The 15,775-nt window shown below is 52.9% G+C and overlaps 5 protein-coding genes across 5 annotated transcripts; 3 read left to right on the forward strand and 2 right to left on the reverse strand.

The window, feature by feature from the left end:
• Window positions 1-2,155: 2,155 nt before the first annotated feature.
• A1O5_13024 (geranylgeranyl transferase type-2 subunit beta) lies at window positions 2,156-3,241 on the forward strand (the record flags this gene model as incomplete). Its single annotated transcript, XM_007753593.1, has 3 exons — window positions 2,156-2,263; window positions 2,317-2,602; window positions 2,664-3,241. The coding sequence occupies 3 exons, from the start codon at window positions 2,156-2,158 to the stop codon at window positions 3,239-3,241; spliced, it is 972 nt and encodes a 323-aa protein (XP_007751783.1).
• A 781-nt stretch (window positions 3,242-4,022) lies between these two features.
• Window positions 4,023-5,739, forward strand: A1O5_13025 (uncharacterized protein; the record flags this gene model as incomplete). Its single annotated transcript, XM_007753594.1, has 2 exons — window positions 4,023-4,489; window positions 4,542-5,739. The coding sequence occupies 2 exons, from the start codon at window positions 4,023-4,025 to the stop codon at window positions 5,737-5,739; spliced, it is 1,665 nt and encodes a 554-aa protein (XP_007751784.1).
• Window positions 5,740-6,297: 558 nt separating this feature from the next.
• On the reverse strand, window positions 6,298-7,647 carry A1O5_13026 (uncharacterized protein; the record flags this gene model as incomplete). Its single annotated transcript, XM_007753595.1, has 1 exon — window positions 6,298-7,647. One exon carries the CDS (start codon window positions 7,645-7,647, stop codon window positions 6,298-6,300), a length of 1,350 nt encoding a protein of 449 aa, XP_007751785.1.
• Window positions 7,648-8,252: 605 nt separating this feature from the next.
• Window positions 8,253-10,539, forward strand: A1O5_13027 (uncharacterized protein; the record flags this gene model as incomplete). Its single annotated transcript, XM_007753596.1, has 3 exons — window positions 8,253-9,311; window positions 9,380-9,986; window positions 10,040-10,539. The coding sequence occupies 3 exons, from the start codon at window positions 8,253-8,255 to the stop codon at window positions 10,537-10,539; spliced, it is 2,166 nt and encodes a 721-aa protein (XP_007751786.1).
• Window positions 10,540-11,675: 1,136 nt separating this feature from the next.
• On the reverse strand, window positions 11,676-14,876 carry A1O5_13028 (Ca2+ transporting ATPase, sarcoplasmic/endoplasmic reticulum; the record flags this gene model as incomplete). Its single annotated transcript, XM_007753597.1, has 3 exons — window positions 11,676-14,489; window positions 14,542-14,699; window positions 14,759-14,876. 3 exons carry the CDS (start codon window positions 14,874-14,876, stop codon window positions 11,676-11,678), a joined length of 3,090 nt encoding a protein of 1,029 aa, XP_007751787.1.
• Window positions 14,877-15,775: the final 899 nt, after the last annotated feature.

The following is a 15,775-nucleotide window of genomic DNA, read 5'->3' on the forward strand; positions in this document are numbered from 1 at the left end:
TTGAGTCTTTGTACCACCTCTTTTGCGATGACAGGTTGATATGAGACGCAAGATCAAACGGTGTGTAGGTGGGAAGGGGTTGGTACTGCTCGTTTCGCGCAGGGGAGTGCTGGTCTCGTCAGGACGTCTCCGATGATCGATTCACTGCCACGTATTCCAATTGCTATGGGCCTGCAGCCAGGTGTCGGCAACCAATTTGCGTGTCGCAAGCGAGTAATGTCAAGTATTGTTCGCTATCCAACAAGTATTCCGTAACAGAGGAGCAGGCCTTTGATTTGTGGAATTGGAAATGATAGGTGATGAAGAAGACGCTGAGCAAGGAATGCTTTTGCAGCCGCGTGAAAGCGTTGAGTTCAATTGAGAGACACGCTGCTCATCGGACAGTTGTTCATTGCCAGGCGTGCTCGTGTGACAGGCTGACTGCCAATATCGCTGAGTGGCTTGCGAGGAGGGCGGTTAACAAAGGAGAAATCTAGGAGGATCGAAGGAGCGACAGAAATCAAGGATCAGGACGAGCAAGGTCAAATTTAGGACTAAAAAAGCACGAAGAACCAAGCCCCAAATAAATTGAACCAACAGGCTATAGGCGTATAAGAGTGTGAGAGTTGGTGCGGTTCAAGGAGGTATGGGTGCTTTCGAAGTTACGCGGGATGGATGGATGGTGGTGGTGTGCAGACAAAATCAACGAACGCGGTGGTGATGGTGGTGGTGGTGGTGGTGGGTGGAGGAGACGGAACCAAGCGGTGAGAAGGAATGAGGGGACCAGCGTTAGGCATGGAGCACGACGACTGAGGGGCCAGGAACAGGAACAGGAATCGGAGCCAAGGGCACCTAGGGCACCAAGGGCGCCAAGGGGAAGGGCCTGGTGAGCCTGACTGCCTGGACTTTCTGGGCTTTTGGGGTTGCAGGTGTCGCAGCAGGCGAAAGACCTACCTACCTGGAGTTAACAGTTGATACTCCGTACTGGGTATCTACCTTGCCTCGCTAGTTAGGTCGATAGGTACGGAGTTACCTGGACACGTAATTGCCCGTACCTTAATGGACTGGGGCTGGGCTGTAAGAGAGAGGACAGCAAGACCCTGCAATGCGTTGCGAGAAGGATTCGTAACACTCAAAAATGCTTGCTTCGTCTTCTACCTGCACCTACAGTAGCGGCAGGCGATGATTTTCATGGTTGCTTTGGTACTATGCTACTGCATGCTTCTTGTTGCTCTTTGGTGCAGACTAGGTTAGTTGGAATAGCGGGTGCATAACGCAAGCAGCTGTGTGGGGGGGATGAGCAGCTGATGCCAAAGGCCGATTTCAACGATGGCGACTTCAAACACGGGATCAGGTGGTGAAGCAGGACTCGCTTGGAGACCATGCTTGACCATGTTTTGGTGCCTCACCAACCTGAGGTTCGAGCTTCAGTGTCGTCCATCGAGGCTAGGGCTCAAGCCCCATCTGGGTTTCACCAGCGAAGTTACTTGCAGGTGGACACCCTAGTGGGCCCTGCTTGCCCACTAGGCTGCCTAGCCTCTCCAGCTAACTGGCCCTGATGGCCCGGATGACCCCCCTGGGCTGCCCCTCAGGCACCCCAAGTCGCCAGGGGCAAGAGACATATCTCGACATGCACGCGGCTGGAGCCCGCTGTTGTCCAGCGAGTCAATCAGGTAAAGCAAGGAAGCTAAACGCGCAGGAACAAAGAGAAAATCGACAACAGGGCTTGAGATTTGTGAGATCTGGTCTAACTGCGAAGGACCCGAGAAAAGAGGGCGGAAAAGCCACCAGCACACAACCGCGGCGTTTTCAGATTGAACTGCGAGATACTGCGTGTAGGAATACCGCACACCTGGTCATGTTTCTCTACCGGGCACGATTCTGAGAGCGGCAATCACATAGGTATTACATACTCCGCAAAGTAAGACGCGTAATTAACCCCGGGAATAAATGGTGCCTGTGATGAAAAGTTTACCTACCTCTCCGCCTTGTCAACACCTACCAACGCCAAGCAGATCAACTGCACCTCGTGTGCAGCCTCAGCCTCCTGACGAACCCCTTTCCACTACACATTGCCTGCCAACTCTCATCGACTTAGTCAACCATCTTACTCAAGCTTGCCCCCATCCTCACCTCCATTGGTGCCATTGCAGCAACATCCGTCTTGTCCGAGAAAATGTCACTGGTTGCAGGACCTGGGGTGGGAGGATCACACTCGACCTTGCCCTCAAATCTCAGCCTGGTGGTGGAAAAGCATGTCAAATATATCCAGCTCCTGGATACTGTGCGTCCATGTGAGTGCTTTACACTGCGCAGCATGTTGATACTTTGTGCCAGCGAAAAGATGAACTCGACTACTGGTTGACCGAACACCTGAGGTTGAATGGTGTGTACTGGGGTTTGACAGCCCTTCATCTCCTCGGCTATCCAGATGCCCTGCCCCGTGACAAAACCTTGCAATTCGTCTTCTCCTGCCAGAACCCAGATGGGGGTTTTGGTGCTGCTCCTGGGCATGATTCCCACATGTTGTACACCGTCAGCGCCGTCCAGATTCTTGCCACAATCAATGCCTTGGAAGCCTTGGACAAGCCCGAAAGAGGAGGAAAGGAGCGAACCGCAAAATGTAAGCGAATTCCGCATCTCGCCACAGTTATGACCGGCGCCGCTGATACTCCCCTTTGGAGACATCGCAAGCCTACAGAACGCCGATACAGGTACCTTTGCCGGAGATGAGTGGGGTGAGACAGACACTCGCTTTCTCTATGGTGCCTTCAATGCCCTCTCCATCCTGGACATGATGCACCTAGTGGATGTGGACAAGGCTGTCTTCCACATTCAGGCTTGTGCAAATTTCGATGGAGGGTTTGGTCGATCGCCTGGCGCCGAGTCTCATTCTGGCCAAATATTTACTTGTCTCGGGGCTTTGACGATCGCTCGCAGACTGGACATTGTGGACCATGACCGGCTGGCCGCATGGTTAAGTGAAAGACAACTTCCCAACGGTGGGCTCAATGGCCGCCCAGAAAAGCTTGAAGACGTTTGCTATAGTTGGTGGGTGCTCAGCAGCATCTCAATGCTGGGAAAGCTGCGCTGGATCGATGCTGCAGAATTGATCAAATTTATTCTGAGGTGTCAAGACGCCGATCGAGGTGGATTTGCAGACAGACCCGGCGACATGGTGGACGTTTTCCATACCGTGTTCGGTCTTGCAGGGTTGAGCTTGCTGGGCTATCCGGGCCTCGTCGAGGTCGACCCCGTATAGTAAGTTCGCAAAGACGATGCCTTCTCTTATACTACGCTAATTGGTGCCCTCAGCTGCATGCCCAAAGCAGTCACCAAAGCCCTGCCATACTGGCAAAAATGATGACCCTGTGTGGCTCGGTGCAGCCCTCTTGCAATCTAATACCCCACTTGAGTTGGCCTGTGAAAGATGGGATACAAGGCAAGAGAAGAGCAAAGGTCCACCACGGCCTATATCCGCTTCATCACTCGACTGTCCTCGCCCTAGAGGAAGCATAGACCTGGTGGAACAATTGGACAGGCACTCTATTTTGTTGGCAGACCATGAAGATGGAGATTTCACGGTATTGTGATGAGCTTAGCTCAAAAGTCGTCTCTCCCAAGCATCACAGCCAGCTTCCTGTGGTAGTCGATAGACTTAAGGTGTTAAGCTGTCGTTATTCAGGGCGCTCCTGCCTTTCTGGCGAAGGCGAGGCGATGACATGGTGGGCGCTTGGTCGGAGTTTCCTCTCTCTTTGATGCGCTGGATGAGTTTCTCTCTTTCTCTCTTCTCTCACTTCATCAATGCCACCTGCGCTCCCTCACGCCTCCACCACTCCCCTGGCTGGGTCACTTCTGTCCGCGCACTGTGCTCCCTTCTCTCTTTCTCGTTCATCCGTGCATCCTGCTTGGACTGCAGTATACCTTGGCCCCGCATTTTGTCTGTTCCCTGAACCGTTTTCTGTTTCGTCCTTATCGCTTCAAATTTGCTTTGCTGCTTCCTTGCGATTTTGCTCTCTACCCTCGGACCTACACCGGCCATTATGGCAGCGGCCTTGCTGAGCTGCAGCATCTGTCCAGGCCAACCCTCCTTCAGCGACACCTCCCACTTGCTCACTCACGTCAGTTCCAAAGGTCACCTATCTGAGTTTCACAAACTCCAGGTACGGAGCTACCAGGACATCGCAGCCGGGGTGGAATTGGCCACGTATGGTCACTGGTACCAACAACATGATATTGACAGACTGCTCTCGGAGAGAATGCAAATGAAAGAGAACAAACAGGCTAAGAAAAGAAGAGCTTCCGCAGCGGTACGAAACGCTGGCGTACCGCAACCAGGCACATTTGACCATGCACAGTTAAATCCACCTTTGCCCCCAAAGCGCCCAGGTAGACCAAAGGCCCAGACCCAGACCCAGACTCAAATGCAGAGGAAACGCAGTCGAGGCAAAAAGGCAAGACGAGATGACAATGACAGTGACCCGGACTTCACTCCTGTCAAACCTCCTAGGTGGGCGCCTCTCCTACAGGTGTGTCCTGTCCAGACTAACCAAGTATACCAGACACAGAGCACATCGACTTCAAGGATACTCTCCCGTCAAGCATTCCCCTTTCTCTGACGACGTTTACCCTTCTCTCGATGATTGCCCGGCTGAGGATGAACCCTCAGGTCCGATTCTCGCCACTCCAGAACATATGAAACTGAAAGGGACCGTTTGGCCAGGCATGGACCTCTTTGATGCTGCCTCGCAGGAAATGCAACAGAAGAGAAATCAGAAGAAGGATGCTTCCGTTCTGAGACGCATGGAGAAACTCGCTGCCTTGGTCGAGCCTACCGAGGTAGTGTATTCACCTGGCGGCAGCAATGTCCTGAAGGCGAGACACATTGACGACCTTGAAGATGGAAGCAGTCTAGTCGATGGGGAGACTCCCATTCCAAAAGTCAAGCAAGCCCCTCGATCTCGCAAGAGGAAGCCACTTGCAGAGAGAGACGCTAATGCTCCTCGACTTGTGAAACGCAAGGCCAAAGCCAATGCCCCAAAGAGATATGCTGATCTTCCATTCGCCCAAGGGCTACCTCCCCTTCCATACTTGCCCAGTTCATCCACCGGCGACTCGTATGGATTGGGTCCTCGCTATTTCCCGGCCGAAGATGATGAGGATGACGTCAAGCCACCTATTCAAGCTTTCGCTCCTCGCAAACGGCCTCCTCCATTTGAGATCTTCGCCGACGGAAGCCCCGGCTACCACGGAAACATGACGCGGGGCGGAACGCGGAACCCTCTCCAGTCTGGAAGTCGAGGGTATGGTAACGGCTCGTTCCAGCAACTACCCAAGGTTTCCACACCCTGGCTTCAACCACAGTATCAATCGGTCTTACAATATACCGACTCTTATACGTCCTACCGACCAGTGGCTCAAGAGTATCAGGCATACTACGAAACACATGTTGAAAACGAGAATATCCCACCATTGGTAGGGCCTCCAATAGCCTTCCGAGGTGCAGGCGCAAACCCTTTGGCATGGAAGTCCCCTATTCGACCACCTACCGATCCTGGACTTCCTCCATCCGACTCTCCTTTTGGCAGTTTTTTTGGCATGTTTGCCAGTGGATCGCCAGGTGATGACCCCTTTGTGACGACCAAAAATCCTCTGGCCGGAGCATTGCAACACTTGGAAGGTGTGCAATATCAGGTCCCGGTCAAGGAGAAGTCATCGCCACCAGCAGACAGACGAACTTCAAATGGCACCGAAGTCTAGGTAGAGGAAAAATGGACACGCTCTTATGGGAGTGGAAAAGGGTGCAACGAGTTCCGCCAAAAAAAAAAAAAAGATCTTGGTCCTCTTTTGATGCCAACAATTCAATCAGCGAAGCAGAATATAAGCGGCATAGGTACCACGAAATGGCCCACACTCTCTTGGAAGCTCTACCGGATCTCGCGTATCAATTGCTTTGGAGCACGCACTATGTCAACGGGAGTTCAGAAGATGGTGGCAGGAGATAGACGGACTATGAGATATTGGACGGGAATATTCTTGATGGTGCATGGGTTTGATATGTGCAGTGGCGGTATAGGTAGTCAGTGAGTTTGCAGCCTCCACGGGCATTTTGTAGCCAGGCAATGTCACCTAATTCCAACCTTTTTTTCAAATATTTTATGCCTCGAGTGGTTGTGCTGCGATCCTATTGACCCTGGTGACGGTGTATACCTGCTGATGCAAGAGGATCGCTTCTGTTGGCACCGCGATACAAACGTGCTTCAAATGCATGGACGGCTCATACAAGTCAGGCTTATTGCTGATAAGGGCGACGGTGTTCTACTGATATATCGCCTGCTCCTTCTGCTGTAATCTTCTCCTTATCTCGGTACTGCTGATCTTCGTCTCAAACCCCTTCTTTTCCTTGTCCTCCTTCTCTCCTCTTTCCTCTGACAGGTCTTCATCGTCCTCCAGACCGACGCCTGCGTCCAAGACATCGACCTCGAAGACTTCCAGTGCTTTCCAGCCCCTCTCCGTCCTTTTGTCGTTGACAGCTTTCCCGCCACTGCGCGTCTCGGCGGAAATCACCAATGCAGTGATATCCGGGTCTGTGATGGTGGGGCCGAACGGATCGGAGATCTGGGTGTAATTTACGGTTGTATCTGCGATGCTACTACTACCCCCAGCAAGAGACGAGGAGCTGGGGAAATGATACTTGACACGGACGACTTTGCCGTTGGGGCCGGGTTGGTTGACGTAGTCGGTCATTCGGAGACTGCTGGTGGTAGCGGTTTTGCTCGTGCTTGTCTTGGAGGGGTAGAACGCCAGAATGGAGTCGATGAAGTCCGCGGTGCGTTGTTGTCGGACATCCCAGTGTTCGACTAGGGAGCCGTACTTTTTGTTGACGAGCAGTTCGTCCCCGGTGATGCCGACCGTGATTAATCGAGACTCTTTCGAGTTGGGGTTAGGAGACTTAGCTGGTTCGGCGGTCAGAATGGTGGCGGTTAGCAGAAGTTTGTGCCCAATGTGCAAGTGGTCAAATGTGCCGCCTACAGCGACAGAACGGTGGATCGTGAGCGGGCCGTCCTCAACATTCGATCCCGAGAGCTTTTGAGAGGAGCTTTCTGGGTGAACAATGGCCGGACCGCTCTGGAGGCGGTGGACGGATGGTAGTGCCGGAGGGTTGGTCTTGGAGTTCCATATTCTAATGAAATGCTGAAGGGAGGCTTCTGGAACCTCGCCTTCGACAGAATAAAGAGCTGTATATGATCGGTCGGAGAGGACAAATGTCTTGAGGTCCACTATCGGTCCGGACAGATATTGCTTGCCGACGATATTCTCGGAAAGTTCATCCAGTCGAGCTTCCAGGATGAATATCCTGACATCAATGCCGCCAGGGAAGTCGAGGTCGATTCCCTGCTGAGCGGCGACGGAGCAAATGAGGCTATATGTCTGTTTCAGGAGAGTTTGGACGAGAGGAAATACGACGGCGCGGGAAGTATTACTGCTCAAGGGATACGAGGGGGACAGGACCAGGCCAATATCCAGGCGAGAGGTCGACCGTTTGTCAGCTGGGACGAGCTTAGGGAGCAGGGATTCAAATGTGATTTTATACGCTGATCTGAAAGAGGATGCTGGCGACGAAGGTGCGAGAGCGGGCAGGAGGAGTAGAACGATTTCTTGTGCCATGGTTCACACACCCAAGGGTATGAAAGGGAATGAGGTGCGCGGGATGCTGGATGAGAAGGACAGAGCAGTGAGCGGGAAGAGACTGTTGCGTGCCAGCTGTGTTCTTTATTCTTATTGAACCATCTCCATAGGAGTTGTCGTGTTCACTGTGTCGTCGCCTTGGAATATACCGAGGTGAGTGAGAACCGGGGGGTTTTTTAATCTGCACGTAACTTGAGGTTGGCTCGTGCCCAATGGCTGTTCAGAGAGCATTGACCCTCTTGACCCCTCCAACCTCGCGCTTAAGCGGCACCAGCGGCACCCGCGGCTGACAACAGGGAGCTGGCTGGCCCTAAGAGCCAGATTCCCAAGAGCCCCAAGAGCCCCAAGAGCCCCAAGACGCCCAAAGCCCGAAGCAGGCCCGGGCACTGACAAAAGACAACGTAACGTTCCCGCCGCCCTTGCTCCCCTGCCACCCGCCTGCGCCCTGGCGGCGTGTGTACTGTCCAGGCTGTAACCACTGGACCAACACTGATTCTCACCGCGCACGCAGAAACACAAATTTGGTCTGCATGTGCTGATCTGATCCTCTGCTCGCTGTTCCCCGTTGCTCGTTACAAGATATTATGCCATTCCACATCCCTCACCACCAGCACCACCTCTCCGACCCTCAGTTCACCCACGACAACTACTACAGCGCTGTCAATGCCATATACTCTGCCGGCCAGACTTTGAGCTCTGTCGGCGCCCCAAACCCTCAGTACTTGGACAACCACCCCAATCCGCCCACCACGGCTCCCGAATCCAGATCCTACCTACCTCAATCCCAGCCAAACACCAATGGCAACGGTACCGTGATCCCATATCGTCCTGGTCCTCCTCCCTCGGCGTACGCAAATGCGCAAGAGGCCCAGCCTGGCCAATACCAGCCGGGTCTGAGGCGCTCTCTTACAATCGGTCGCCAACAGGCCGACGAGTTGCATTTGAATCAGCAGGGAACGGCCATGAGCGACGTCCACCACTATGGTGCACCGCCGGCCTACACAGGGGAAGCACTGTCCATCAAGATCGAACCCTCTACACCTCAGCATCCTAACAGTGTCGCCAGTCAGCCGGTTCCGGGTACGCTGCAACCGGGTCTTGCAAGCAGACCTGCGACTCTAGCAGCCAGCAACACCGCTGCGACAATCCCTACTCTACCGCAGATATCGACCCAGATGCAACAGCAGCAACAACAACAACAGCAGCAGCAGCAGCAGCAGGGGCAGCAGCAACCTCCTCTTTCCGCAAGACCAACGACTCTGAATCATACCCACTCCTACTCTCGGTCCAGTCCAGGCGCCATGGACCAGCCAAAATACAAGCCTTTCTCAGATACTCCGGATCAGGGCAAGTATCCAACCGCCCCGAGTTCATACGTGCCCCAGACGCCTCAAGGACCTCCGTCATATTCACCTCTCGGTCTAGCGGACATCAGACCGAGAACAGACCCGACGTTCACGGATATGCCCTTCAGTCCTGGTGTGGCGCAGGAGAACGACATTGTACAATATCCTCAAAATAGCAATTATATTGCGCCTTGGCCCATATACGCGGTTGATTGGTGCAAGTGGCCTCCTCGGTCGAGCAGCGGTTCGACGGGCAAAGTGGCTATTGGAAGTTATCTGGAGGATAACCACAATTATGTGAGCATTCATGGCCAAGGCTAAACTCGGGAAATATCTAGAATACGAGGCTGACAATTTCGGGACAGATTCAAATACTGGATACCCAAAGATCGCAAATAGACCCAGACAACCCCCACGGTGAACGAGGTTTGGAGTTTCTCAAAACCGCAGAAGCTACACATGCATATCCCGTGACAAGGATATTATGGGAACCGCCTTCGTCGAATAAGCAGACAACAGACCTATTAGCAACGTCTGGCGACCACCTTCGACTGTGGTCCCTCCCAAATGACCAACATTCATATCAATCGAACTCCATCACGCGGTCAGCCACCAATAAAACACCTCCGTTACAGAAGCTGGCACCACTTGCATTGCTTTCGAATTCGAAATCCCCCGAACACACCGCCCCCATCACGTCGCTGGACTGGAATGTGGTCCAGCCATCCTTGATTATCACATCGTCAATCGACACCACCTGCACCATCTGGGACATCCCCACACTCACGGCCAAGACGCAGCTAATCGCACACGACAAGGAAGTGTACGATGTGCGGTTTTGCGCGAATAGCGTTGACGTGTTTGTCTCGTGTGGCGCGGACGGAAGCGTGAGGATGTTCGATCTGAGAAGTCTCGAACACAGCACCATTATATATGAGCCGTCAGAGAAGCAGCAGCAGCAAGAGAAAAATTGTAAGTTGGGGGCTTAGATACCCTACACTTTGGTCATGCTAACATCTGCAAAGCACAACTTGCCGATCCTCTTTCCAGTTCACCGACACGCGCATCAGGTTCAGGTGGCGTTTCAACCCTCCCTTTTCCACCTCCGTTGCTCCGCATTGCGGCCTCTCCCCATGACGCCCACTTGCTCGCCACATTTAGCCAAGACTCGAATATCATTCGTGTTTTGGACGTTCGACAGCCCGGCCAGGCCTTACTTGAACTGAAAGGGCACGGTGCCGCCGTCAACTGCATCGATTGGAGCAATTCGCAGCGTGGCGTACTGGCTTCTGGTGCAGATGATTGCTGTGTGTTGCTCTGGGATCTCATGGGCTCGAGTGCCTCAACCGGACAGAACAGTGTGCCGGGTGGCATTACGAACAACAGCAGCGGAGGACAGGGACAAGAAAGGGGGCCGTCAGCAGTCTGGGATTCCAAGTTTGAAGTGAGCAATTTGAGTTGGGCTCCGACGGCGGGCACGCTAGGGGTTTGTGGCGGTAGAGGTTTTTGGGGCGTGCAGTTATGATGAATGAATTCTCTTCTTCATGAGGCTATATTTGAATTCAGGGGTTTTGAAAGTCTACACTTGGGCGGATGCGCGTCTTATTATTGAACGATGCAAGAACATCATGAGCTGTGACGTGAAGGAGATGGGACAAGATGGTACTTCAGCTACAGGTATAAGGAGAGACCTTCCCGCTTGCTTGAGTCCAATGCTGACCAAAAAGTCATGTGTGTGATAGACGGATATGTTGAAGCCGGATTGAAAAGCTCTTGAGAGAATGCAAAACAGGAATATGAAAATCACGGCGTGTAGCAAGCAGCGCCACTAGCGTCGCATGAGACGAGATGGGAGCGCAGTGGGCGTTTGTCTACTTCGACATCAACATCAAACACCCTTTGGCTGCTCGAGCTTGAGAAGACAGGACGGGGACCAGCTCTCCTTTCCGTCGAGCTCCGGCTTGAACTTGGATGGCTGAGCCAAATTGGAACTCTGGTCAAGAGATACACGAGGCTGCTGCTGGAGGAAGAGAGACAGTGGAGAGAAGCGAGGGTCCGAGCGGCCCCAGTGTGTATATCTATCTGTCGATTGATGGGGATGGGACGATGCGAGGCAGGACAACACAGACCAGACGAGAAGGGACGAGACAAGAACCCCAGCTGACGGGCCATCTGCTCATTGCGTGTACCTACTTCAGTGCTGTCTTCTATCCTCTTTGTCCTCTCTATTTGTAATTTGATGTGATGTGATGCGCTCCGTAGACACCGAGCATATGATGGCCAAACCACCACGACGCCACTACGAAGTAGCCCAAGTCCCATCCATGGACTCCGTAACCATGCATATTCGCATGCAGGCAAGCAAGCAAGAAAGATAGATGCAGAGAAGGGAGGGAATAAATGATTGAAAGCATACAGAACACCACCGGGATGTCATTGCCCTAGTCATCATTCCTCCCCCTTCCCTTTCTTTTTCGTATCTATCCATGAATGGAATGCAGGATGATGTTCATGTATGTCTATTCTTCTTCTTTTTTTTCTCTTCTTCTCTTTCGTTGCCGCACGTCAGAATCTATGGTACTGTAGCTAATGTCACATAACAAACCAAGGGTTTTGGCTCTGGCTTTGAATCTGGCCAGCCTCTCTCTCGCGTACACGCTCTCAATTCGCCTTGATCTTGCCGTTTGCCACAAACCCGTTCCCTTCCCCTTTCAGACCGCTTCCACTTCCAGCCGAAATGCTGGCCCGTCTCCTCCGCTCTGCCTTGCAATTCACGTAGACGGCCCTCTCGATCGCCTTCAGGATCTCGTCTATGAGGATGACTGGGGCCGAGATGCACAATACGGCCATCCACTCGTCCCAACCCAGGGCTTCAATGGAGAAGACACCTTGCAAAATGGGTGTATAGAGAATGAGAAAGTGTAGAAGCATGGAGAGGCAAATGGCGTAGATGAGCTTCATATTTTTCCAAAGCGGGAGCTGAAGTAAGCTTTCCGAGGAGCTGAGGGCATTCATGGCATTGAACATCTCGATCACAACTAAGATGGACAAGGACACAGTCGACGCGGCGCGTGTCGGTACCGACGAGGGCGAGAAAACCGCGCAGTCGACGTTCTTGAAGACAGCATTGGTCGGTGAGCATTTGTGGAAGCTTCGAAGTTGTGTGAAGCTGACCTGCGGCCCGGAAGGGTAGAGCATGAACCACCAGACATAGCCAAACACAGTGGCAGCGCCGACATAGGTGCCGATAACCATGTATCGAAAGAACAACCACCCAGAAACGAGGGGCTCGTCGCGTTTCCGCGGGGTCCGCCGCATCACGTCGTGGTCGGCCGGATTGAATGAGAGGGCCGTTGCCGGAAGACCATCCGTGACCAAATTCACCCAGAGAAGTTGCACCGGGATCAAGGCTTCCGGCAACCCCAGGGCGGCAGTCAGGAAAATCGAGACCACCTCGCCGATGTTGGACGAGATGAGGTATCGGATGAATTGCTGGGTGTTGCTGTAAATAGTGCGGCCTTCTTCAATGGCGATTTCGATCGTGGCAAAGTTGTCATCCGCAAGGACCATGTCGGCAGCCAATTTGGCGACGTCGGTGCCCGTTCCCATGGCGACCCCAATGTCAGATTTCTTCAACGCTGGGGCGTCATTCACGCCGTCGCCTGTCATGGCCACTACTTCGCCGGCTTCCTGCAGGAGATCAACAAGTTTAGATTTGTGAGTGGGTTCGACGCGAGAGAACAGAGATGCCGTCTTTGCAGCTTCGAGCTTTTCGCTTTCTGTGAGCGAGTCGAATTGTCGGCCGGTGAAGCTTTTGCCGGTGAGATCTTCGTCCTGGTGAAATACTCCAATCTGTTTGCAGATTGTCTCTGCAGTGTTCTGATTGTCACCCGTTATCACGATCACCCGGATTCCTGCTTCTCTGCACTTCATGATCGACCTGGCCACTTCCGGGCGAGGTGGATCGAGCATGCCAACAAGTCCAATCAAGGTCATGTTTTGCTCCAGCTCAGCATACGCTTGGTTGCTCTTTGCGGTGTGCAGGAGCTCATTGCTGCTGACATTTTCCACGCTGGCCAGCGCGAGTACGCGGAGGCCATGCCGTCCATATTCAACGAGCTCCTGAGTAAGGAGTGCCTGATGCCGCTTGTTGATCGGAGCTTTCTTCCCATTTGACCCGAGAATGATGTGAGAGCACCGTTCGATGATCGATTCGGGCGCACCTTTAACAAGGAGCTTTTGGGCTTGACCGGTACCAACTAGGACGGACATGCTCTTCCGATCCCTCGAGAACTCATACATTGCCTGCAGAGGAAGTCTTTCTCCATAATACTTACTGGCAAAGTCTACTCGCTCAGCGCCAGCAAGACCCTCTCGAGTCTTGTTCATCGTAGCATCATCGGTGCCAATCTTTTCAACCAACACACGGAGAGCTCCCTCGGTAGGTTCTCCAATGCTTGCATAGGTGTCGTTCTTCACGTCATAGGACAAATGCGCCTCGTTGCATAGCGCCAGGACTTCTGACATCTGCTTTATAGTGTCTGAAGTTGCCGCGGGATTCTGAAGCTTCTTGCCATTGCGGATGAGGTCTCCCGTCGGGGCGAACGTGGTTCCTGTGACTTCGATCTCCTCCAGGTCATCACCAGACTCGCTGAGATACACAATTTTCTCGACGCTCATCTGGTTAGTCGTGAGAGTGCCGGTTTTGTCAGAGCATATAACACTGCAACTACCCAGGGTCTCCACAGAGGGTAAACTCCTGACGATGGCATTCTTGGCGGCCATTTTCCTCGTTCCCAAGGCAAGACATGTCGTAATGACCACAGCGAGACCTTCTGGAATTGCAGCAACCCCCAGGGAAACGGCGATTTTCAGGTAGTAGATGGCACCCTTGGCCCAACTTCCACCGTGCGAGGGATCATTGAAATGTTGGATGTTAATCAGCCAGACCAAAATACAAATTACTGTAATGACTTTGGCCAGGGTGTCGCCAAAATCGTTGAGCTTCTCCTTGAGGGGGGTAGGCTCCGAAATTTGCGAAGTAATGCTCTCGTGGATGTCGCCAATAGCAGTAGAACTACCCGTTAGAACCACGATTGCTGTAGCGTGTCCTGTCACCACTGTTGTGCCAGAGAAGAGCATGTTGACCTGATCTTGTTTGACAGCCTGCACATCGTCTATGGCTTTGCACTCCTTGCTCACACTTTCGCTTTCGCCCGTCAAAATAGCCTGATCGACTGCAAAACTGTTGCTCTGAATGGACAACAATCGACAGTCGGCCGGTATCCGATCTCCAATGGCGACAGTAACAATGTCTCCCGGTACAAGCTCGTCTGCCTTGACCTTCTGGACGTGTCCATCCCGGATCACCTTGGCTTCGTTCGCGGAATACTCTTGCAAGGCAGCGATGGCCTGTTCAGCACTGCTTTCTTGCGTTACACCGACGATCGCATTCAGAATGAGGATTGTCAAGATCTAGAGGCCAATTAGTCTCAGCCGTCTCGTCAAGCCATCTGTTTCAACGTACCACCACGGGATCGACAAACGCAGTCCAGTCGTCCGACTCTTCAAACAGGGCTAGGACGAAAGATATGGCGGCTGAGCCCAACAGTATGAGAACTAACTGGTCTTTGAATTGCTCGAGAACGAGTTGCCATAGAGGTGTAGGAGGGTCTTCTGGGAGGGCTGTTGCGCCCGTTAGCATTCGGTGGTTGATTTTCGCGACTTCCTGCAATTGCGCTCACAGTTGTTTCCATATTTTTTTCTTGACTCGACGACTTGTGCAGACGACAGCCCGGCTGCTTCGGTGACATGGAACTGACTCAGCACTTCTAAAGTCGAGCGCACATATGCTCGCTCCATCTCGCGAGGGCCGTGGAGTGAACGACTATGGGAGGGACAAGGAAATGAGGTTGCTGTGAAACGACCTGAGAAGATCCATGCAGCACTGCGAACCGTCTAAGTGAAGCCCAGGGAATGCCGAAATTGACAATGAGAGGTAGGGAATCTATTTTAACAGTTTCATGGTGAAAAGAGCGACTGTGGCAGTGACTTGGATAGAGAATCTATGCCCCACGTGGTGAATTGGACACGGTGGACACTGTTGAATCATCGAAAATTCCAGACGCCGAACAGCGCAGCCTAGGGCGAGAATACGAGGCCGGTCGGGGGGGTTTGCACAATCGCAGGCAAAGCAGTGGCGTCTATACAGCACATTTACAGTGGTCGTTCTACACTTCCTCTTGCCCTATGCAATAACCATAGGAACTACGCGACAGAGGCACACTTGGTATGGCGATGACTTGCACGGCAGGAGGAACTACGGAGGAGGGGAGGGAAGGGAGAACAGAATACTGGGCAGGGAGAGGGCGTAGGGAGTAGATGGCAGGGAGGCACGTGAAGCCAGTACAGAGTGGTCCTTTAGGTGCATATATACTCGGTAGCCAGTAGGTGCTGGTGCTGTGCTGTTGTATCAGAGATCCTTCACTGAGAGATGGATGAATGGTGGGTGAATCCTGAAACTCTGGGTGGCAGCTGGCGGCAGGTTTCAGGCGCTGGCGCCAAACAAAAATCACTTGTTCGTCACCTGCAACGGGCAAGAGGCAGGCAGGCAGGCAGGCAAGCCCGGTGCCCCAGAGCGGCTAGCGCCTCCAGTGCCTGGGTGATGCTCTAGCCCTTTAAGCATCAACCTGCCTTATGAGCCATCATTCACAAACCATCAATCTGCAACCCAATCCCCATTTCCCATCACCAGATATTCA

The sequence above is a fragment of the Cladophialophora psammophila genome, assembly GCF_000585535.1.
Source record: "Cladophialophora psammophila CBS 110553 chromosome Unknown aczJe-supercont1.40, whole genome shotgun sequence".
Classification (NCBI taxonomy): Eukaryota; Fungi; Ascomycota; class Eurotiomycetes; order Chaetothyriales; family Herpotrichiellaceae; genus Cladophialophora; species Cladophialophora psammophila.